The sequence below is a fragment of the Schistocerca piceifrons genome, chromosome 5 (genome assembly GCF_021461385.2).
Source record: "Schistocerca piceifrons isolate TAMUIC-IGC-003096 chromosome 5, iqSchPice1.1, whole genome shotgun sequence".
NCBI lineage: Eukaryota > Metazoa > Arthropoda > Insecta > Orthoptera > Acrididae > Schistocerca > Schistocerca piceifrons.
In genome coordinates, this window is record NC_060142.1 from 357,093,814 (window position 1) to 357,119,846 (window position 26,033).

General features: G+C 38.4%; 1 protein-coding gene across 2 annotated transcripts in view; it reads right to left on the reverse strand.

The window, feature by feature from the left end:
• Nucleotides 1-26,033, reverse strand: part of LOC124798104 (ral guanine nucleotide dissociation stimulator-like 1) — a 576,462-nt gene that overhangs the window by 71,694 nt on the left and 478,735 nt on the right. For both annotated transcript variants that reach the window (XM_047261355.1, XM_047261354.1), the window contains exons 3-6: nt 12,913-13,109; nt 12,125-12,187; nt 10,457-10,638; nt 4,588-4,718 (exon numbers count right to left, since the gene is read on the reverse strand). In XM_047261355.1, coding sequence (XP_047117311.1) covers nt 4,588-4,718; nt 10,457-10,638; nt 12,125-12,187; nt 12,913-13,109 — 573 coding nt within the window. The remainder of the gene's footprint in view (nt 1-4,587; nt 4,719-10,456; nt 10,639-12,124; nt 12,188-12,912; nt 13,110-26,033) is intronic.

The window sequence follows — 26,033 nt, forward strand, 5'->3', positions numbered from 1 at the left end:
TAAAGACTGTAATACAGACATCAAAGCAAATATATTACAAGGAAAAGATAGTCATATCAGATAACAAAATAAAGACAATATGGATATAGTGAAGGAGGAGACCAGTAGAACCAGACATGAAGAGGGGCAAATAGCATTAAGAGTAAATGATACATTGGCGACAGATGTGTATAGTGTTGCAGAACTTTTTAACCAACATTTTATAGCTGTTACTGAAAAGATGGGGTTGTTAGGTTCTGTGGATGCTGCCATGGGATACCTCAGACCAATCATTTCAAGAACTTCCATAATATGAATTTGACCCTCACTACCCCAGCAGAAGTAATGTCCATCATAAAATCTTTAAAATCAAAAACATCTTGTGGGTATTATGAAATATCAACAAAGTTAATTAAAGACTGTGATTCTGAGTTAAGTAACATGTTAAGCTATCTGTGTAACCAGTCATTTATCAGTGGAATATTTCCTGTTTAAGAAGGTAGATAAAGAAATAGTATCAAATTTCCATCTAATTTCACTTTTGCCAGCATTCTCAAAAATTTTTGGAAAGATACAATTGGCTTTATAACCATGTTATCACAAATAACATAATGTCAAAGTCGCAGTTCGGATTTCTAAAGGGTTTTGATATTGAGAAGGCTATCTATACTTGCAGTGAAAATGTACTTAATTCATTAGACTAAAAATTGCAGACAACTGGTATATTTTGTGATCTGTCAAAGGCATTTGACTGTGTAAATCACAATATCCTTTTAAGTAAATTAGAATAGTATGGTGTAACAGGAAATGCTGCAAAATGGTTCAAATCTCATATCTCTGGCAGGAAACAAAGGTTGTTACTAAGAAAGAGACATGTATTAAGCTATCAGGAATCGTCCAACTAGGAACTAATTACATGTGGGGTCCCACAAGGTTCCATTCTAGGACCCTTACTTTTTCTTGTGTATATCAATGACCTTTCATCAGTAACATTACCAGATGCCAAGTTCGTTTTGTTTGCAGATGATACAAACATTGCAATAAATAGCAAATCAAGTGAAGTCTTAGAAAGATTGGTTAATAAAATATTTGTGGACATTAATCACTGGTTCCTAACCAATTCTTTGTCACTAAACTTTCAAAAAACACACTACATGCAGTTCAGAACTTGTAAGGGGTGTCCCAAGAGTATATGCATAACATATGATGACAAGCAGATAGAAGAAGTGGACAGTTTTAAATTCTTGGGATTTCAGCTTGATAATAGATTAAACTAGGAGGAGCACACCACAGAACTGCTAAAGCATCTAAACAAATCTCTATTTGCAATGCAAATTATCTCTGACATAGGGGATATAAAAATGAAAAAGCTGGCATACTACGCTTATTTTCACTCCATAATGTCATATAGGATTATTTTTTGGGGTAATTCATCAAACCAAGCTAAATTTTTATGGGCATGAAAATGTGCAGTAGGAGTTACATGTAGTGTGAAACCAAGAACATCCTGCAGAGGCCTGTTTAGGGAACTAGGGATACTAACTACTGCTTCCCAATAAATATATTTCTTAATGAAATTTGTCACTAAAAATATATGACTTTTTCAAACCAACCGCTCAGTTCATGGAATCAATATTAGAAATAAGAATAATCTTCACAAGGATTGAAAGTCATTTACTCTTGTGCAAAAAGATGTGCATTATTCAGGAACACACATTTTCAATAACTTGCCAGCAGCCATAAAAAGCTGGACAGCCAATGAAATTCAGTTTAAGATAAGCCTCAAGGATTTATTGGTGGCCAACTCCTCCTGCTCAACTGATGAATTTCTCAGTAAAACCAACTGATTTTTGTATATATATATATATATATATATATATATATATATATATATATATATATATATATATATATATATATATATGATATCAATATAATGGAAGGAAACATTCCACGTGGGAAAAATTATATATAAAAACAAAGATGAGGTGACTTACCGAACAAAAGTGCTGGCAGGTCGATAGACACACAAACAAACACAAACACACACACAAAATTCAAGCTTTTGCAACAAACTGTTGCCTCATCAGGAAAGAGGGAAGGAGAGGGGAAGACGAAAGGAAGTGGGTTTTAAGGGAGAGGGTAAGGAGTCATTCCAATCCCGGGAGCGGAAAGACTTACCTTAGGGGGAAAAAAGGACAGGTATACACTCGCACACACGCACATATCCATCCACACATACAGACACAAGCAGACATATGTCTGCTTGTGTCTGTATGTGTGGATGGATATGTGCGTGTGTGCGAGTGTATACCTGTCCTTTTTTCCCCCTAAGGTAAGTCTTTCCGCTCCCGGGATTGGAATGACTCCTTACCCTCTCCCTTAAAACCCACTTCCTTTCGTCTTCCCCTCTCCTTCCCTCTTTCCTGATGAGGCAACAGTTTGTTGCGAAAGCTTGAATTTTGTGTGTGTGTTTGTGTTTGTTTGTGTGTCTATCGACCTGCCAGCACTTTTGTTCGGTAAGTCACCTCATCTTTGTTTTTTTTTATATATATATATATATAAAGTATAATCTAACTTCTGCACCATTTCAGTGCAGTAATGTGTGCATTGAAAATAAGTATTGTAGTAGTTATATTATATGTTTATTACCTTATAAATAAATAAAAACTTTTTTTGTTTTTCTGACATGATCTTATTCCTGGAGAACCTCCTCACTACAGATCAATTGGAATGAAAGAAAAACTCTTTTAATCTAATCACTGGGACAAATAATCTGCTTATCAGCGACAGAGAAAAATAACCAAACTCAGTTCTAGATAAAAGTAATCTCTCATAGAATACCTAAGCTGTGTAAGTAATGAAAAGGGCAATAAATTACCGTAGAGCCATACACAATTTATCATATTCTCAGAGAAATGCAAAATAATAGCAGACTCATTCTTTGTACTATTTATTCGTTTATGAAACAGCACAACCTAGCCCATTGTCTGAACACAATCATGTTAATTTGCCAAAAAATGCAGACCTATATAATATAAGACAGTTACTGAGTAAATTTGACAAATAATGTTACTAATATTAGTAAAACAATTGGTATGAAAGTAGGAAATTGTATGTATAATACAATGGTACATGTAAAAAAAAATCTACTCACCAAGTGGTGGAAAGATAACACACACACATAAGAGGAGGTTATACTAATGCAAACTTTCACAGCCAGTGGCTCCTTCTTACAGCAGAAGTGTTGAAGTGGAAAGAAGAGGGGTAAAGGAGAAGGACTGGAGAGGTTTAGAAAAAGGGGAAGATTTTGGAAGAGTTACCCAGAACTGTATGTCAGGGGAGACTTACTGGATGGGATTGGAAGGATAGACTGATCACTGAACAATCGGTCTTTCCTTATGATCCTGTCTGGTAAGTCCCCCCTGATCCACAGTTCTGGGTGACTTTTCCAAAATCTACCCCTTTTGTTGAACCTCTCCAGTCCTTTTTCTTCACTCCTCCTTGTTCCCCTTCAAGCTTTCTGCCATAAGAAGGAGCCACTGGCTCTGAAAGCTTGCATAAGTATAATCTTCTTTTATGCATGTGTTCTCGTGCCACCGCTTGTTGAGTAGATTTTGTTGTCTATCTAATTCCATGATATTGTCAAAAAGTGATTATTTTCATTGTAATGTTAGATGTAAGTAATAATAACTTACCACCCAGACATATTAAAATGTATTCACATAAAGGAAGAGGGTAGCAAGCTTTACATCTTCATGAGTCACACTGTGTATTCCGATTTATAATGCCAGATCAAAAGCTATGTTACAAAATTTACTTCTTGTTTATGTGTTTCTTCCTTACAACAGATTGTCTTTTTCTCATACCCCTGTATGTATTCTGCTAAGGCTCTTCTTTCTTTCTTTCTTTTTTTTTCTTCTCTCATTCAAAATGAAAAATTTAGAGGCTGGCCATTTTATAAACATAGTTTGAAAGGATTACTGTGGAGTGCCATAAATTGTCAGAATGCATCCATTTCCCATCCCTCTCTCTCTCCCTTTTATCTGTGTCATATTTCGTAACATTAGTATTCCAAATATCCGTATGCATATGGTTTACTTTTAACAGACTATAACAGTTGTGGGATTCTGTGACATAAAATATTGCTGTGTAGTTAATAATTACAAAAGTGGGTTCATCGTATTCTAACATGTTACTACTTTGTCACAGAACACCACAATTACTCAAGACTAAATGAGAATCAAAACAGATAATAAATATATACAATAAATCCTGAGTTACAAAAGATTTAATTTTATAATGAATATTCTCTTACTATTGCTGCCTTGTCCCCATTCTTTATTTTTGTCCCCATTCCTTATTTCTAATAAAATAACACATCTGTGTATCATAAGCAGAGTTTGTAGTTTCTGGTTTGGGATATTTATCAGAAATGTCTATTATTTATCATCATATTTTTCTCATTTACACATTTCCAATACAATTTCTATGAAACAAGATCTCAAAGAGACACTTAGCCCCCTGAAACTAATTTGTTAGCACTACATAAAGTCTTTGTTCACTAAGAAATAAAGCTCTTAAAATATGAATACTTAAAAAACTTACACTGTCCATTCTAGTCAGCTGTTCAGCAAAATGCCTCTCAGGTACATCAGGAAAGTGATAAAAGTGAGCAGAGTTGCCATTGACAAGGGAAGGATGAAAACATAAGCTGCCAGAAGAATATTCTGAATAATCTGTAACAAATAAATTAATGATGTCACTAACAAACATTATTTGACAGAAAACTGACACTTTCCGGGACTTTAGTTCACATTATGAATAAATTGTGATTGACAATAATAATAATAATAATAATACATGCCTTTTATTATCTGAATTACTGTAATGCAGATCTTTGCTATTAAGATCATTTGCTTATTAGGAAACTTAATATGCTACATGCAATTGACATCTTTGGATAAAAATGAAATACTAATGAAGAAAATAAATCAGTTACAATCCCATATGTTTTTACATCCTGGGTCAGTTTCTCCACTTTTTTTTTTTTACACATAGATCAGAAATATATCAAACAATGATGTAACTGATCAGCTGTAAATGGTAATCTATACTTTTTAGTACTATCTGAATTGGATCCCTATTTGAGCCAGAGGAACAGATAATATTAAAGCAACTGATACCACATTTCTGACACTTTCCGGTGACTAGGGGCCTGTGGTGAATACAAAGAACAAGAATTAAAGTGTCTGCAATATGTCACAGGCTTCCTTCAACATGACAGCACTCTAACATTTTGAATGGAAGAAAAGAAACTGGAATATATTAATAGAAAAAAATGGATTATTACCACCAACTGAACATTATGTTCTAAGTTAGACTAATCTGATGCTAACTGCAAGTCAATAGGCTCCTTCCTGCATCACTGCAAGTTACACTCCTGGAAATTGAAATAAGAACACCGTGAATTCATTGTCCCAGGAAGGGGAAACTTTATTGACACATTCCTAGGGTCAGATACATCACATGATCACACTGACAGAACCACAGGCACATAGACACAGGCAACAGAGCATGCACAATGTCGGCACTAGTACAGTGTATATCCACCTTTCGCAGCAATGCAGGCTGCTATTCTCCCACGGAGACGATCGTAGAGATGCTGGATGTAGTCCTGTGGAATGGCTTGCCATGCCATTTCCACCTGGCGCCTCAGTTGGACCAGCGTTCGTGCTGGACGTGCAGACCGCGTGAGACGACGCTTCATCCAGTCCCAAACATGCTCAATGGGGGACAGATCCGGAGATCTTGCTGGCCAGGGTAGTTGACTTACACCTTCTAGAGCACGTTGGGTGGCACGGGATACATGCGGACGTGCATTGTCCTGTTGGAACAGCAAGTTCCCTTGCCGGTCTAGGAATGGTAGAACGATGGGTTCGATGACGGTTTGGATGTACCGTGCACTATTCAGTGTCCCCTCGACGATCACCAGTGGTGTACGGCCAGTGTAGGAGATCGCTCCCCACACCATGATGCCGGGTGTTGGCCCTGTGTGCCTCGGTCGTATGCAGTCCTGATTGTGGCGCTCACCTGCACGGGGCCAAACACGCATACGACCATCATTGGCACCAAGGCAGAAGCGACTCTCATCGCTGAAGACGACACGTCTCCATTCGTCCCTCCATTCACGCCTGTCGCGACACCACTGGAGGCGGGCTGCACGATGTTGGGGCGTGAGCGGAAGATGGCCTAATGGTGTGCGGGACCGTAGCTCAGCTTCATGGAGACGGTTGCGAATGGTCCTCGCCGATACCCTAGGAGCAACAGTGTCCCTAATTTGCTGGGAAGTGGCGGTGCGGTCCCCTACGGCACTGCGTAGGATCCTACGGTCTTGGCGTGCATCCGTGCGTCGCTGCGGTCCGGTCCCAGGTCGACGGGCACGTGCACCTTCCGCCCACCACTGGCGACAACATCGATGTACTGTGGAGACCTCACGCCCCACGTGTTGAGCAATTCGGCGGTACGTCCACCCGGCCTCCCGCATGCCCACTATACGCCCTCGCTCAAAGTCCGTCAACTGCACATACGGTTCACGTCCACGCTGACGCGGCATGCTACCAGTGTTAAAGACTGCGATGGAGCTCCGTATGCCACGGCAAACTGGCTGACACTGACGGCGGCGGTGCACAAATGCTGCGCAGCTAGCGCCATTCGACGGCCAACACCGCGGTTCATGGTGTGTCCGCTGTGCCGTGCGTGTGATCATTGCTTGTACAGCCCTCTCACAGTGTCCGGAGCAAGTATGGTGGGTCTGACACACCGGTGTCAATGTGTTCTTTTTTCCATTTCCAGGAGAGTATATATTACACCACAAACTGTTTCAAAACATTGCATTTCCTTCAAATGTACTTGGTTAAATTTAGCTAGTATAAGCATTAATAGCTTTAAACAGTATTGTGGTTGCTCATTGTTATTGTTATTATTATTATTATTATTATTATTTATTTTATGGCCTTCATTGGACCACTGTAGTCAAAAATACGAAGTTCTAAACAAGTTGTTACACATGGATACAATTTGGTTCGACAATATCTTAATATATTTAGGTAATATAATTATTAGAGGCTATTCTTATATGAAAGGTGTTTTGCTCTTCTGTCTGCCCAATATTTCTTCATTCTTTCAGATATTTTCTTTCTTTCTTCATCTGAGACAACTCTTCCTGTACTCCTTTTATTGATTTTCAATTGTAGTCTGGTTTGCGGGTCTTGCAGTATTCTGGTTTTCTCTGTCTTGTTTTTTAGGTCATCTACTGTAATTTGAAGTTCTCTTATATCTTCCTTAATTTCTGTGATCCATTTAATGTCACTCTTGCTATTCCACAATTTTTGTATTATTTTTTTACTAATTCTGTTTTCTGGAGTTCTCATCAGATGTCCAAAGAATGAGATGGATTTCTTCCTGATTGTGCTCATGACTGGCATGGGAAATTTATGTGGACTCCATTTTCCAATTATATCTTTATATTTCCTTTCTTTTCCCAACTGAGCATTGAAATCTCCCAACAAGATTTTTACATTCTTTTTATTTACTCTGTTCACAGTTTGTTCTAGAAGGTCCCAAAATTTATCTACCTCTTCCTTTGTTTTTGTTAGACAATTTTTTTCATTTGTTGGGGCATGAGCATTTATTATTGTATAGGTTTTATTCATTGTTTTAAAGCTTAGAGTCGCAATTCTTGGTGATACTACTTGGAAATCCGTTACTGAATCTATTATTTTTATGTTTACTAAAAACCCTGTTCCAAACTGGGGACATTGTTTCATTGCCCTCGGTCCCGGTTTCCCATTATAAACTCTGTATCCTTGTGATTCGAATGGGTCCTCTGTGGTGTTTCTCATTTCTTGGATCCCTGCTATTAAAATTTTTTGTTTATTTAGTTCATCTGTGAGCTCCTTGAGTTTTCCGGTCTGAAGTAGTGAGTTTATGTTGTGTGTTGCTATATAATTTATTTGCTCATGTTTAATCTTCTTTTTGTGTTTTAGTGTGCATTTGGATGGTTGCAAACGCTCCAGTTCGTTGCTGTCTTCTAGTTGACTACCCACCGAATCCGATGTAGCCTTTTTGAGCAGGACGGTGGAATTTGTTTCCTAAAAGACCTTTCCATTTTTGACTGTCGAAGGTTGTCAACCTTAGTTGGAGCAAGCTCCGATTTACAACTCCGGTTGTTAACCGCAGAGAGTGCTCATTGTTAATACAGTTTCAGTTAGAAGAGTTGCTCCCTTTCTTTAATATGTATCTCGACCTGTCCCACATCTCTAGAGGTCCTCCTCATTGGTGGGATCTACATAGTCCATGCTCAAGAGCAATTGCACAATTTTTCCTGCTGTTTGTTTCATAGCACCAACTGCTTCTTACTCCCTGGCTATGTCATCTCTGCCTCATTCATACAGCATCAAGCATCAACTACAAGGCAACTACTCCAGTATTACAGATACACCATTGTACCTATGATTAACTCTTATGAAGAACAAAGAAACAACTTGAGCATTCTCCAATTACAACTCATTACATACAGACACAATCTTATAATTATAATGAAGCAGACTGACAAAGTAAGAGGTGTCAGTCAGACTATGGCTCCAAGCCTCTCAGCACATGACATAACACTTCTCACAACCACCAAAACTTAAACTGCATCACATAACTTGCAGGAACACTGAATACATATATCATTACACCATAGCAGCTGACTGTCCAGAAACTCAGTGGCACCAAATCAGTGTGTTCAAAACAGATGTCAACATTCATGAAGTTACAGACAAAATCACAGCTCTCTAAGACAGACATACACCTGTATGTACAATCAAAGTAAGAATAACTCTTGTTTCTTGACTGTCAACTAAATTACCTGAAATTCTCTTCATGTCTTGATCTTCTTCCAGTTGTGCTTCTTTTTATTTTATTTTCTCAATCAGTCATGCCACTTTCTTTCTCCTTCTCTTCGTTGCTCATGTTCTATCACAACCTTCTTTCTTTCCCTCTCCCATCCCTTCTGACGTCCATTTGCACCAGTTCCCTCAGTTTATCTACCATACTGTATCAGCAATATTTGAAGTTTTAATTATCATCTAGGAAAAGTAAACTTACATTATGAATTTTTTTCTCGTTCGCAAGTACATGTTTGTGGTCTGGGTAAACATTGTTTCCCCAGTACCACATTACCATTGCACGCCATTAGAGGAACCAAAATATAGAATGGTGCAGCCAACTGATGAAGTGGAGTATCATGTAATAATATGTTTCCAGCAGCAGTGAAAATGTTGCAACTGTGTCAGGAAATTCTAGGTAACTTCTTTAGCCATCTGAACTGGCCTGATACAGTTACAATGTTTCTCCAGCTTTTGATAATGAATCACTGCATGGTACTCCACTTTAGCAAAGAGTTGTGCCATTTTATTTTGGCACTTCTGGTGGTGTGCTATGGTACTATGACATGGGAATTCCAGTGTGTACCTAGATACGTACCTGCTAACAAATGAAAAATTAATTATATATATATTTTTTTAAGTGATACTTAAAACCCTTATGATCACACTCACAATCTGTCTTTATTGTATTGTGTTTTCACTGGTCCTGTTGTCTACAAAAACAGCATATTCGTAAGGCATTGGAAAAATTAGTTGAAATATGTACAGATGAAAGTGATTTCTATGGATACATATGTAAAATTGTACACTTCATACACTTAAATATTTATCTAGTGCATTTCAAACACTTAAATATGCTTCAATGAAGGAATAGCTTACTTAAGTATGACTTCAAAGATTTTAACTTCAGTATTTGCTCTTATAGTTTCAGAAAATTTGATATGAAGTTTAACTCCATTTTTCATGAGGTAATATGAGCTGTGCTTCTTAGATAATTAGCAAAATGGCATCCACTGAACGTGTTCAAGAAAATAATTCTTGATCGTCTCAGTTATGGCAATCTGTTTAAATTTCTAATTATTCTCTGCACTTACCAAATTTCTCATCCAACTGTTTGGTAATATATTCATAATATCATTTCATAACAATACTATGCATACCATTACTACACACATTATACAACATTTGTGTTACAGATAAAACTGTTAATACTTTGGGTATCATGCTGTCACAAAACATATGCTGTAGGCACAGGGAGTAGAAGCCAGGAAAGCAATGTAGCAATCGGCAGGAAGAGGAGAGGCTGCAGAGCGATCTCTCATTGTCATCTGCAAACAACCTATTACATTGTTATGAAAGTGAATGTTGGTGTTTTGTATACTCTTCAATCAAACTATTTTTAATTACTGTGCTCATACTTTTTAAAATTTATGAGAATCTGAAAAGAAGCTGTAACACAGGAACATCACACATTCTTACAAAAGAGTCACAAATGTAGTAGCACAATACCATAAAATAATTTTGATAGTAACGTTGTAACATACCTAACATTTGGTCTTCCTTGTTGAACCTGTCAAGCCTGTGCCGCACTTTTACTTCAAGTTCTGATTCAGGTAGATACTGTTGGCAGAAGTACAGCAGCTGATGAAGAGTAGGATGCATTGGGGGATCTCTGAAGTCTTCAGGAAATGAATCCAGCCACACATGCAACGCAAGGACTAGAGTCCTATGAGTAAAAATGTTTGAGAATATTTTATAGAAAGAAACATGAAATTTCCCATTTCAAAATACTCCCAAAAGTTAGCAAACACATGAAAAACGAACAGCATTAATAGTAATGTATACCTCTACATTGACTTAATCAGTGTAATGAACATTCAAAACAAAACTGAAATATATACAAGATGGAAATATTACACTGCTCGACACTTGCTAAGGAACCAAGACATCGTTGGATAGGAATAATTACAGGCAATGATGGATGATATGAAACACAATACATATGTAGTAGAGGTTGAGTGGTATTTAGAATGACAGTCGGTACAGATTTTACCATATGGGAAAGCACAATAACAGACATAAATAACATTCCTGTTTCCACAGGTGAGACTCCCAATGGAAAGGGCACTAATGCACATTTTGCACCCGTTATTCGTGCTGGCTACCGAACCATTGAGGAGTCCTTGGGGATAAAGTCCCACTCTTCTCTCAAGGCAGTTTCCAGTCCTTACATGATTTGGTGAGGGGATGTTCATTGAGAAATACATCTGCCATGAGTATCCCAGGCATGTTCTGCAGGGTTTAGGGCTGGAGAGTATGCAGGCCATTCCAGACATTTGATATCTTCAATTTTCAGTGTCAAAGGCCTTAATGGTTCTATTTGGGTGGGTATCTTCATCCATAAACAGAAAGTAGGGTCCCATTGCACCCCTAAACAGACAGACATGTTCCAGAATAATCTCCCTGCAGTACTGCCGTGTAGTAACGGTACCTCGCACAAAGGTATCCGGCAGTGTTTGGCCACTGTGCATAATGCTTGCCCACACCATAATGCCTAGATCATACCGAAGACATCTGTTAACATTCTGTGCTGTGAAATGTGTTCCCCTCTCTCCACACTACCTGATGGGCAGAACCACTTGCCTCAGTGAAGCGGGATCAGTCGGAAAACATCTCACTGGACTACTGTTGCCGATGCCAAACAATATGCTCCCTACACAATCAACTCTTTCTTGACAATGGCATGGTTAAAGTGGAATGCATTTAACAGGCTTCCTAGCATACAAACCAGTCATTTTTGTTTTTGGTGGCATTTGAATATGCAGCCAAATAATAAGCTAAATAATAAATAAATCCATTGATGGATGGTATAAAAGGATCATAATGTGGTCAATTGGTGAAAAACAAAATTCCTGAGACCTCAAAATATTTGATTATCAAACAAATTAGGAATGTCAATTAGTTAAAGCTTCAAGCTGATAATTTGCTTAAATATTTAACCAAATTGCTGCTTTTTTACATTGGTTTGTAATATTTTCTATTGTTTTAATTTAATTTTTACTGAATGAAGTATATGGTGGTTTAAACTGAGAAAATTTAAAAGTAAATAATGTAATAAGAGCTTATCAATATACAAAGCAACATTTTCACCTCTGTTTCACTGTTTATCTTTTGCTGTTAGTGTATACTTTATGTATGCTTCTGATACTTACTTCATATGTTGTTCCATTACTGCCTCAGGTAAGTCGAGTTTACCATTTGCTAGCTGTTCATACCTAATAAACAAAATTGATTATATTACATAAATGTTTTCTTTGAACATTGTAATTAAATGAAAATCAAAGGCTCTAAAAATTCATAAATTGATGTATATTATTTTTTGTTGTATAGGAACTGAAATTTGTTGCATATAGAATAATATTCTGTAACAATGGAACAAATTATTTTTAAATTGTCACTAACAATGTGTCTATGTTAGGCCCAAGACTGATAAGTAGGACTCTTTATAGTTTAACGGTAAGATAAATTGAATGCCATTCATGAGTACAGGTCAAATATAAAGGCATCAGTGTACAATTGGTACACACATGATGTAATTACAGAATTTATTTGTAGCCATTTTACATTAATTATAGCTATTTTTATGAACTATAGAATAGCTATGAAAAATACACCAACAATGATGAAAATAACAGAAGAGAAAAATAACTAGCAGATGCAAATCTTAGCACGTTTTGTATGTAGAAACTAAGCACTGTATGGATGTATGCAATTAATGCCATTAATTTGTCTGTCCTTTTTATGCTAAAGAAACAAAAGTTCCGGAAGCCCAGTAAATTGTATTTTGGAGCAGTATTGTTTCTCTTAAGATATAGTCTATAATTAAATGTTTGCCACCTTCAATCATATCAGACTTACTGAACTTTTAAAAAATATGTACCAGTACTACAGAACTACATTTAAAACTTAATATGGCTACATGTATAGAAGCAGCTTCTACCTGTCAAGCAGCAGAGTGAGTACTTGTCGAGCACTGGCAAAAGTTCTGTATGTGGTCAGGAAGACATTAATATAAGTAGATTCAAGTTCACCATCATCAGTTGCTAAACTCTCAACAAGTTTCTCCAAGGTGCCTGCTTTCACAAATCGAACACGGACAGTCTCCCACTCTAGGTGTGATATTTCATCATCTGAATCCTGAAACGTGTACAGAAGACTAATGCAATTGGTGCTGCACTTCACATCACTAACATTTTTAAAGTGTAACATTATGCATCAGTGAAAGCTTTCTGCAATACAAATTAAAGATATTCAACATATACATTCATAGCTTCATCTTCAGAATGCTTGTATGCTGTTACAGTAGTCAAATACAATATACATAATTAAAATGAAATCTACAACAATAACCAGAAAAAAGCTCAACTTAATACAGAAGAGTAAAAAAATTCAGTTTCCTCATTATTATTGTCGTCATCAAAAATTACCTCTCTTAAATGCCCCAAAATAAAACAGAGATACCGAGTTGCAACTAAGTGGATTAACAGCAGCTTGTTGTGGAATAAATATGGAAATCTCTTTGTGAAAGAGAAGTTAAAAATTTTCACATGGTGAATGACTGCAAGGAAAGCAAACTGAAGGTAAAATGTGTATACTATGATGTGAAATATGATAAGTTTTTACAGAGCATGCAATGTTTTGGTTCCATTTGCCAGATTTCATGTTTCTGATTGTGGAATTACATGTTTCTGCCTGTGGCTCAAGAAATAAAGGCTTTGTCTGTATAATCTCCTCCAAGCTTAATATATGGAAAATTGTCTTTGATGTAAGAAACAAATGTAGAAGGAACTGGCTTGAGCCTCACTAACAGACCAGCTTTACAATTTACTTGAGGTGTGTGTCAAAAGTGTTTCAAAATAATTAGAGTTTCTGCTTGAAAATGTAAACTACCTTCACTGAATTTTAACCTGAAGAACCACTTGCTTAATTCAAAAGCTCATCGTCATGATACTATGACTAAAACTGAAGAAAAACAAGCAATAAATCTGACGTATCCTTTTGAAAGGAACCCTGTCAGCATTCACCTGAAGCCAATGGAAACCTACAACAGGATGGCTGGACGGTGATTTGAACATAGTTCATTGTTAAGATGAATCCAATGTCTTAAAACAATGTCCATTCACTGAAAATTTGGAGATACTTTTGCATTTTGGCCCAAGATGCTGGAGATGGCGATCTTGTGTGCATGAGGTGTGCTTGCTTGTGTGTGTGCGAGTGGTGTGTGTGTATCTCTTTTACTGATGAAGGCTCTGGCTAAAAGCTTTATGTAAGTGTTTTAGTTGTGTCTGTCTACAACTTAACGTGTCTTCTTTACGGTAAGTAGCAACTTGTCTGTTTGCACATTGTTGATATTCCTATCTGGAGTTTCCATTGTTTAACATCCGTTTTTAACCTAAAAAAGATAGAGAAATGTCCTTGAGACGTTAAATTAGGAGTAATTGGCTGCTAAAACAAGAAACAAATGAAAGCATCTCATAATAATAATAATAATAATAATAATAATAATAATAATAATAATTATTATTATTATTATTATTTTTTTTTTCGATTGTTCCCAATTAAGAGAGCGTTTGAACTTGAATTCCTTTATGATGATTGTTTATGTTTTTTCTGAGCCCAAATTTTCTTCATGTGTTCACTGTGTTGTTTCTTTCACTCCGCTGTCCATTTGCATCCTGGTCTCTTCTGTGTTGTGATGTTAAATTTATGTTTTTGATGATGTTCCTGAATTCAGTTCTATTTTCTGCATCGTTTACTGTTATGTGTGCTTGTCTGAGGTTCTCTTCAACTTCTTTTATCCATTTTGTTTTTCCCCTGCCTGAGTTGATGACTTTAAGAATTTGCTTTGAAATTCTGTTTTCATTCATCCTGTGGATATGTCCGTAGAACTGCATTCTTCTTTTCCTTATTGTATCCGTAATCTTGTCTGTGTATTTATATAATTCTGATGTTGGTCTCTTCTTCCAGATTCCTTGCTCTTGTATCGGGCCAAAAATTTTCCTGAGAGTTTTCCTTTCTTGTTTCTCTATTTCTTTGATTTTAGTTTGCCCACCTATTTGTGTTGTTTCAGATGCATACAGTGCCTCCGGAAGTACGACAGTGTTGTAGTGCCTCAATTTTGCGTTAATGGATATGGACTTTTTGTTATAATAGTTCCACATGAGTTTATATGCTTTCTGTCGTTTTTTTTATTCTTTCCTCATTGGCCTTTAGGTTGATCCCTGATGGCTGGATGATTTCTCCCAGGTACTTAAAATGTGGTGCTTGTACGATTTTCCCATGGGTTGTCACAATAGGCAATTTGTCTTGTGGCACTCTTTCTATGTACTGGGTTTTCTCATATGAGATTTACAGGCCAGTTCTTTGTGCAATTTCGTGTAACTTCTCTATGGCGTTAGTGGCTTCTTTTCTATTATTTGTGAGGATTGCAAGGTCATCCGCAAAAGCTAAACACTTCACACTGAATCTATTATCTTTTCTAATGCCAATTTGGATTCCTTTGACTTCTTTTTCCCATGTCCTGATAATTTTTTCAAGAATGATATTTAAAAGAGTAATGGTGAAAGTCCGTCACCCTGTCGCACTCCAGTTTGGATTTCAAATGGTTCCGAGATATCCCCCATAAATTTAACCTTGGAGACTGTGTCAGTTAATGTTTCCCGAATGATTGCTCTTGTCTTTCTGTCAATGCTGAATTCTTCCAGCGTCTTGCAGAGCGCTACTCTGTCTATTGAGTCGTAGGCCTTTTTAAAATCTACAAAAGTAACCACTGTGTTTCGGGTGTTTCTCATCTGGAGAATCATTTTCAGATTCCAGATCTGCTCTATGCATGATCATCCCTTGCGAAAACCAGTCTGGTATTCACCTATTTGTGGGTCAGCTTGTTCTTCTAATCTATTCATGAGAACTTTTGATAGGATTTTGTGTGTGACCGGTACAAGTGAGATACCCCTGTAATTATTTGGTTCAGTTTTGTCCCCTTTTTTGTGGAGTGGATGGATGAGTGCGCATTTCCATTCAGAATGGATCTGTTCTGTTTCCCAAATGTTTAATATGATTTTGTGAATTTTTCCTGTTAATGTGTTCCAAGATTATACAACACAGGAACATCAATGAAAATGAGTAGCAGTTTTGTCATCAATGATGTAATTATTAGTTTTTTGAATGGAACACTTTCTTAACTCACACATAATGAGGTACCTTATCTCTAACAGAATGACCTCCATCCATGCTAACTAGCAATGATTCCAAAAATGTCAGTCATTTAAAACGCTACTTTGTTTTGCCTCGCACAACATCCTGAAAGCCCTGGATGAAAGCAGCGTGGTGGATTTCTTGGTTTATAAAAAGCATTCTACTCAGTAAGCTACCATGTCAATGCTTCTTACTAAAAGCACAATTATATAATGTACAGTATCAAACATTTGTGACTGAACTGAGGATCCCTTGTTAGGGAAGAATTGCATGTTACCATGGATGAGGAAGTTCTTAGGTGGCTCTGGGAAGTGTATTGGGAACCTCATCACTGATGTTGCATAATAATGACCTGACAGACAATATTGCTACTCAACTCAAGGCTTTTTGCAGATAATGTACAAGGGTGTGCTGAAAACCAATACCTCCAAATGAAAGTGAAAACTCAAAGTTTTTTTTTAAATACCGGTAAAAAAAGTTTTCAGCATCTATCTTTATTTTTCATGGCTACATATTTACTGCCCTCCGATGCTAGGTGACTATGAATTGTAGCATGTAACATGGTGGTATGCAACATAACTATGTCAGTGAGTGAGAAACAGTGTGCTGTAAAACCTTCACAATTACCTAGGCACATCTTGGTAAGATTTCAAAGTAGTGCAAAGACTGGCAACTTGCATTTAATGTACAGGAAGGTAAAAGTGTGTACTACTGCAAGGGATGCTCAGAAATGATTTCCAATTGTCTTGTTTTACAAATACTGATCAAACTACAGGCACGTCGTATTGTAGGATGAACTGCTTCGGGTACACCACGCAGACACTAGATGGAAGTTGTGAACACAGTGCATTCGTTACTGTGTATACTGAAAGGACAATGCTTGTTTATTAAGTACAGAAAGTTATGGACAAGATGGAAAGTGGCTATCATGGTCAAAGATGGACCACATGCTATTTGTGGAAGGAAGCAGTCAAAATAAGGAAGCTGTAGCTTATGTGTTCTTATTTAAGCAACAGAAAACAATTTGTCTCAGTCAGAAATGTAAATTCCTTCTTAATGGAAATCGGCACACGTGTTCCACAAGGATCTGTTCTCAGACCCTCCATCATTATAGCAATCATTATAGCTCATTCCACACACCAGAGAATTTCAGCTCTAAATAGGTTAACAAAAAAAATCTTGATAAGGTCTTCAACTGATTTGCAGCTAATGAACTCCTGTGTAATCAGATATAAAATTCAAAACTCCTAATGGGAATGTCAAATGGAACAGAAAATAAGTTAGCAAAACATCTGGGTATTTACAATGGCTCCAAACTCCTCTGGGAGGAACATATCAGTCAGCTATATGAAAAAAAATCTCGGGTGTCATACCTCATTTTGAAACTTAAGGATTTAGTGAACTTGGATTACCTTAGAGTGACATACTTTAGACTACTCTGGTCACTTACCCAATTATTATTGCACAGGGTTTATACCATACTACATTATACTATAATTTATCGACACCAGCTCTTAGAAATTTTCCTGTTGTGTATGTTATTATTGTTGTGCCGTAATATGTATACTATAGTTACTTGGCATTACTTTGTTACTATGTGCCCTGTATTACACAACAGTGACGAAGTCTATTTGATTGTGAAATGACCAATTGTGAAAAAAATTCTTTGTTCTCGAACAACACATGTTCATAAATGTTTAACTGCAGTGTGTGGTCAAAAAGCTCCAGCACAAAGGACTGGTTGCCCGTCAATATCGCGTTAGCCTGGGAGCACTGAATGTATCTCTACTGATGATCACTGTAAGTGGTACTGTGACACCCTTACGCGAAGGATTCAGCAAAGGCGACATGGAAAATGGTCCAAAGGAGAGTGCTGTTCTAGTATGACACCAGCAATGCCATGACTGCAAAATTAACATCAGTGGGTTTAATTGTTGTGCCACACCCCATCAAATGACCGTATCTTCCTCTATCGGGTTATATTTGATTCGACAGCATGAAGAATGAACTGTGAGGCAAGAGATTCGGCAACAACGAAGAGGGTGGCAGCGGTGTATTGATGTCGGTGGGGAGTATTTTGAGAAATCTCACGATCATTGATAAGTACGATATAAATAAAACCGCTATTTTAAATCATTTCCAAACACCCCTGTACTTTTTTTCGTATTTTGGTTGGGTCCGGTAAGCATTTTTAAATTTTGCCAGTTTTAATCTTCCAGGAAGTTTCATATCAGCGCATACTCCACTGCAGAGTGAAAATCTCATTCTGAAAACATCACCCAGGCTGTCGCTAAGCCATGTCTCCGCAATATCCATTCTTCCAGGGGTGCTAACTCTGCAAGGCTGGCAGAAGAGCTTCTGTGAGGTTTGGAAGGTAGGAGACGAGGTATTGGCAGAACTGAAGCTGTGAGGACTAATTGTGAGTCGCGCTTGGGTAGCACAGTTGGTAGAGCAGTTGCCCGCAAAAGGCAAAGGTATCAAGTTCGAGTCTCGGTCCGGCACACAGTTTTAATCTGTCAGGAAGTTTCAATTTGCCAGTTGTATTTTTACATTCTAGGGCCCATTGCGAATATTAGAAGGGGCTGTTCCTTAATGAATGAAGGAAACCGCCTCTTGCCACAGACAATTAAGGGTGTCATAATGGTGAAACATAATTTCGAGGACATATCCTGTTAACGATTTTACAATTACATGCTGCAAGAAACAAATCCGTCAGTCCTTACCAAAATGGGTTCCAGCGACAAATGTAATGTAGCTGTGGCTGAAGTTCGCGATTAAAAGTGCACATGTGGGATATGCCTGATTTTGAAGCTGATATATTAACAATTATTTTATTACTATTTTTAAAAGGTCCTCCCTTTTTAATAATTGTCCTTTTTATGAAGAGATGTCCAATTTTAGCCACAACCGGAATTAGTCGACTCATTCATAAACTTGGGTGAACACTTTGAAATGGAATGATCCGATAGGCTCCGTCCGAGGAAAAGCAGGTGGCAGACTTCGGTTCACTGCCACGCTACTGGGAAAAGGAAGTAGGTTACAAAACAGCTAGCGTCCCATACAGCTTTTTCTACGTCTACATCTATACTCCACAAACCATTGTGATATGCATGGCAGAGAGTACATCCCATTGTACCAGATTCGAGGATGGTTTGTTAAGAAAAGCAAGAAAAAATGTTTGTTTCGTAAACAACTCACATTACTTCTAGACAAGTCTCATTTAAGGGATATAAACTTGGTCCAGAGATTTTCTCAATTTTTTATTCCATTGGAAAATTAGGTTAGGGTCTGTGAACTCTGCAAAATACTCGTTGACTAAAACTAATCACTACCTCGGTACCTCAACTGATGAAAATTTCTTTCCAACAAGCAAAAGTTTCAAATAGGAAAGAGGAGAAAGTCTCTTGGGGCTAAGTCTGGCGAATAGGGTGGATGAGGAACCAAACCCAAGCCCATTTTGGTCATTCTTATAGGTGACGTGTGGGGTGGTGCATTACCCTGGTGACAGAGCACGTTTGTGTGTGCCAAGATTTTTATTTTTTCAGGTAACGAAAGTTTCAAAGGATTCTACAATGAAACACAACAGAGTATTGTTATGATTCTGCCTTTTTTCAAGTAATCTATGGGGCTTATTCCTTGAGAATAATAATAATAAAAAAGCAGTGGTCATCACGTTGCCAACTGACACCTTCGTCCATTGTTTTGACTGCCGTTCTGACTATGTTGTGCAATGATGGATCCAGGTTTCCAGGTCACAAATCGGCGCAAAAAGTCTTGTTGATTGCGACTAAACATTGCGACATTCTGTTAAAATTTTGGTCGACTGCCAGCGATCACGGTATCCACCTCGCACATAGCTTCCTCATAGCAGGATGTTATACATTCGCCCAGCTGACATGCCTACAGTCCCAACAATCTCTCGAATTTTTGTCCAGCGGTCTTGCATTACCGTATCATTGATTTTGTCAGTGGTTTCCTTCGTGGTAACTCCAGCGCTTCGTCTTCGGTGCTTGTCCGACGACGTTGAAATTCATTAATCCAAAAGTAAATGGTCTTCAGTGAAGGTGCAGGGCCATCTTATTCTGTTTTGCTTTGTGTGGCAGTCCAACACAAAAGTGTTTAATAACAACACGATACTCTGTTTTCTTCATTTTCAATCGCAGTCGACTCATTTACCAATTCAGACGGCTGTCAACAATGAACTGCACGCTGTACGTTGTTGAAATTCTTTATGCGATCCTTGGACAATCAAGCTTACCAACAGTGAAGGAGCAACAAAAAATGTTCCATTATTTCATGGAAATTTAACAGACTACCCTTGTATCAAGGCGTTTTCCCTGTTCGATTCCAATATAGAGCGTGTCTTTGTGCACTTTACAATTAGTGTAATCTTGTCTTCGCGATTGCTATGGGAGCAATACGTAGTGGGTTCTTAAAATTTACTAAGTTTCTCGGGATAGTTTACCTGGAACTGCAAACGTCTGCCAGTTAAGTCATTTCAACATCTCTGTGACATTCTCTCGTGGACCAAACAAACCTGTGACCATTCATGCTGCCCTTCTTCGTATCTATTCAACACCCCAGTTACTAGTGATGGGACAACCGACAGTTTTCATCAACCGATTGTTCGGTCAAATGCTTTTCCTTCAGTCGGTTTTTTTGCATCATTTGTTTCCTGTCAGAGAGATATGAGTCGAAATATTTTGCGGCATATCCTCTTTCACAGTAATATTCACATTTTCTTGTTTTGCTTTGAGGCGCTTGTGTTTTATTGTCAAACAAATTACTTACATTCTCGTTACTTGCGCAAATAACCTTCCCAATATCAGTACCCTTTAGAAATCCAAACTTTTTCTCAGACTACATATTATTTGAAGCCAGATAGTTAAGAAGCTGTTTGTTTGTTTATTACCTTTCCTAAAAGGAAATCAAGGAAGAGATCTTAGCGGAGTACAAGTTCTGATAGCACAAAGATGGAGAAGAAATTATGGCTATTATTTTTAAAAGAACAAGTTTTGACATTCGTTTTAATCAATTGGCGGACACCGTGGTAAACATAAATCTGGATGACCTGAACACTGCTCCTCGAAAATTCGTGTCCAGTACCTTAATAACTGCACCCCCTTCCTCAGTAAAATCAGTTGTATGGAGGGAGAATACCTCTATCTACACACATACTCTGCAATCCACTGTGAAGTGCATGGCAGATATGTTTCTTCCTGTTCCTTCCGGAAAGAATGATACCTTAAATGCCTCGGTGCACGCCGTAATTAGCGTAATCTTTTGTTCATACTCACCATGATAATGACGCAAAACGACAAAACGGGTTGTAATACAGGGTGTGGCGCAGAAACTTCCTTACTTGAAACACACGCCACGCAGCAGCCGTTTCTCATTATTGTGGATGGTTGAGCGCTTTCGAAAGTGGGAACCTAACTTTTTTTTAGAGTTAGTTTAGTAGCGATAATTCAGAGGACGAGAGAGGAGCGCACGTTCGTTACGACGACTTTCTTCTCTCAGTGGCCGTTCGGTCATTGCTACGCAGCGTGGATTCAAGGAAAAGTTTAATTTCGCGCCTGCGGCTCGTGTTCCTGTTAGAAAATCGATAGTTATGTGAGTAAACACGATTATGGATATTGGTAGTGCACAGAAAAAGAAACCAGCCCCTTAAAGAACCGTCAGGACACGAGAAAACGTCGAGGAAGTAAGGCTGGCGATTTTGAATACCCCCAAGCAATCTGCACGTAAACATGCTGCTGCTCTTGCAATTTCTGATCGCACAGTGAGACGAATCCTTCACGAAGACTTACGATTTCATCCGTACATACTGGAAGTAAGGCACGCACTTAATCCAGACAATTCTGTTTCACGAAAAAACCCGTGTGAAATCTTGCTCGAAAACTTGCCTCATGACGTCCTTGCGGTTTTCAGCGACGAGGCACATTTGCAATGGTCTGGATGCGCAAGTGAACAAACCATGCGACTTGGGGTGGCACGAACCCCCGAGAACTTCAGCCCCCGCATACAGAATATGTCGCTGTTTGGTGTGCGTTATTCAAAACTGGCTCATGGTTTTTCGAATAGAACAGCAGGGCAGTTACGGTCACTTCTGAGCGTTATCTCCACACGATTGACGAGTTTTTTTCCCAATCTTGAAGAAATCAGTGTGGGAGGGGGGGGGGGGGGGTGTCTGGTTACAACCAAACGGCGCCACGTCTCACACGGCACGAACGCGTCAATGACTCCGACCGTCTCGTGTCTTTGCGAGGGCGATCTTCAGTGTCCAGCACCCTCACCAGATTTAGCCCCCCCCCCTCCGACTTTTTCTTACGGGACTAACTTAAATCCTTAGAGCACATCAATCGTCCACAGACCCTGGGTGAACTGCAGAACAGTATTCGTGCTGCTACTGCCAGTACAGTTAGACACACACTAGACAAAGTGGACTGAAACTTTCGATTTGGACTCTCCAAATGCACTTGAGCAGAAGTGGAAGCAATCGTATTTATAGACAAATGGAATTTCGCTAATATTCTTGTAATCAACCGCTGGCCACTACCTGCTTTACCTACTACTATGGGATAGTTCCACTTCATATCCTTACAAAGTTTTACACCCAAATATTTGTACGAGTTGACCGATTCCAACTGTGACTTTTTGTTATTGTGGTCATAGGATATTACGATTTTTTCGCTTTGTAAAGTGCACAACTTTACATTTCCAAACATTTAAAGTAAGTTGCCCACCTTTGTACCACTATGGAATTTTATCAGGATCAGCTGAATATTTGTGCAGATTTTTTCAGCAGTCTAGATAACTGCATCGTTTGGGGAAGGTCTGAGGTTACTATTGACTGTCAAGTAATTGATACTGAATAACAACAACAATACTTTCAACGCACGTCCCTGGGTCACGCCTGAAGATACTTCTACCTCTATCGATAACTCTCATCCAAGACAACATGCTGCGTTCTGTCTAACAAGAAATCGTCAGCCCGGTCACGAATTTCGTTTGATACCCTGTATGATTGTACCTTTGTTAGTAACTATTAATATGGTACGAAATCGGATGCTTTCCTGACGTCAAGAAATACTACATCAACCTAATTTCCTAGATAGCTTTCAGGATTCTGCGTGAGAAAAGAGGAAACTGGATTTCGCCTGGGCTTCCAGGGGCAAAAAAATTGACTTTCAATATTTCATACAGTTATTGACCAAATTAAAAGACTTAAAATGCTGTCATAGGCTACTTATTAAGAGCTACAATTTTATTTAAAGGTTTGACACATTTGAGGCGAGTTTTACGGTTCGGAACTGTGTATACCATGTCTGGAGGCAGTGCAACTCATGAAGCGCAGATTTCTTAGAAGAAACCCCTTGAGTGTGAGATCGCAAGTTCAATCTTTAATACAATTCATTTGAAATTGTTGTGTTAAAAAGTATGACAGGAAAAATGTTAGCTGCTAATGACATACCATGTGCATCAGCAAGACGACAGAAAACGTGTCTGGGGGATGCAGAGATCAAACTTGGATGGGATATATGTACTACACTTCACAAAATGGACGTCGTCGATATTCAGGAAATGTTCAAAACAAACCATTAACTTGTACCCATGAACACCGAATGAAAAATGGCGTGCCATAGAGACCACAAAGGTTTGCACCATCAAGATCGAAGGCGAACTCTTTGGGAGATACAAACCGTGCAGGACTTTCAGCTCGATATCCACTCTTAAAGAATGCATATAGAATTATATTGGTGTAACTGGATGATGAGAATTATTGGAATATTATGACATGCAACTGAATCAGAAACAGGTTGCCGTGGAGCTTATTGTGAAACCGGCTACCCTTTGAGGCTTAGCTGCAGGCAGTGCGATAATATGTTTTACAGGTACGGAAAAAACAAACACCCAGAGGCTGAGTTTGTCCAGTGGTTCCAGGTGGTATGACTACAATGTCACATACTTTTCTGGAGCGATGGTTTGCTCTGAAGTAATATGATTTTTTATACACAGATCAAGAATCAAGCAAAAGCAGGTTTTTTGGACCAGCTATTTGCCGAAAGCAGTGTTTATGTCATAGTTGCAGGTCCCTTACGTTCATTTTTCCACTATTGCGAGCTGTGACCTAGATATCCCCCACTGCCCTCGCAAGATCGCGCACACGAGGAAGACTCGTAGGGGCAGAGCACTTCCAACTTTCCAGCCAATTTACCATCCACAGTAAGAGTCGGCATAATTGTATACTAATGCGTTAAGGTCCTGGTGTTAGTTGACTTTATACAACTCTCTTGGTACCTCTGATTTCTAGGGTTCCTTTCATATGCATTTCCTTTTAAAATCCCGATTGGACGGAATCGAAAACTAGTTCCTTACTGAACGATGGGATAAGTTTGTTTACCTAATCTACCTATTTTCGGGCCGATTCCGCAGTTTTCTGTGCATAATCAAGTTGACGCTTTGTTTGAAATTTCATTGTCTTACGTCTTCTAATTGTGTAGCACTGTTTTTAGTTAAGCAACCAACCATGATCCCTTGGTATCACTAATGTATGTCGCGCGCCATTTGACGCTCATAACGTGATAGGTCACTATTACGCACTTCCTGACAATGTCATCGGGCATCCTTGAAACGCGCAAACGCGAGTTTTTGCAAGTACGGATTTTCCTTCCTTAAATGTCCATAGTTTTTCTTATGCACTTACCCGGCCATGTTGCTGCGGACTTATTCAAGATCCTTCCGTAATTCTATTTTTCCTACGTTGCGGATGATCTTCCATGTACATAATTATGTATAGTACCCGCTCCTTGGATGACGATTGTCCTTTATTACGTTTCACTGGAAACAGGATTTATGGCTCCTTGTCCGACATGGATAATGAACTATGATTCGACACCTGTTTGAATATCACTTTCACTTGTTAATCACATATCGGCATCAATGTACTCCTCGTGTACATTGTTCGCACAGTCGAGCTTGTACAACACATTCCACTGATTCATCTTGCAGAATCGCTAATATTTCGTCCACTACTACTTTCACACACTGAGAAATTCCTAGGATTTCTTTCTAACGAAATCTCAATTTCGGCAACTGTTGTTGTAGATATAATGCAACATTTGCTTTGTTTATCGTTGTCTTTCCTTTGCTCTGTTTCAACACTCGTAATGATGTAGCACTGTTGTGAGTTACTCGTCGACTAAAGCGATCAACGACGCTTCGCAGCCTCATGCTGTGCTCGCCACTGGATACCTCCAGTCCCTCCCCCTGTTGCCATTAGCAGCCAATACTGTGGTTGCATGGTAGACAATATGTGGAGCGTCGAATTCTGAAGCATCATCGGCCTTTTGCGACCTCGCACTCAAGTGGTTCCTTCTCAGACTTGAATCATTCAGTATTGGAGAATAAGAGCATTTACAAGAGTTCGAACGAACAGTGCACATAATCTCAAACTTTTTCGGAACTTTTCTCGCTTAAACGCTTAACGTCAAATATTTAACACATTTACTCATCTCTAAAGTAATGAGACGTTTTAAGCTCTTTTATACATGGGAGCTCGATTCTCTGAAGAATCGGAGGTGGGAGGTCTGTCGGTTTTCCTTTGTACGTACGTACATTTTGCGTTTGTTGAAATGTGTGTTTTATGTCTACACAAAATGGTTAAGTCTACAGGTAAAGTGTGAGTGACACTGCTAATATTTTATTTGTGGACATAAGGCGGTGTTCCAAGACCAATTAATCAAATATGAGCAATGTCGCAAATACCGGCCGTGAAAGCCTGAATTTTATGATAAAGTGTACATCATCTTACAGTGCTTAAATTATTGACATGCATGTTATTAGACGTCTTAACGTGTTTTTGTT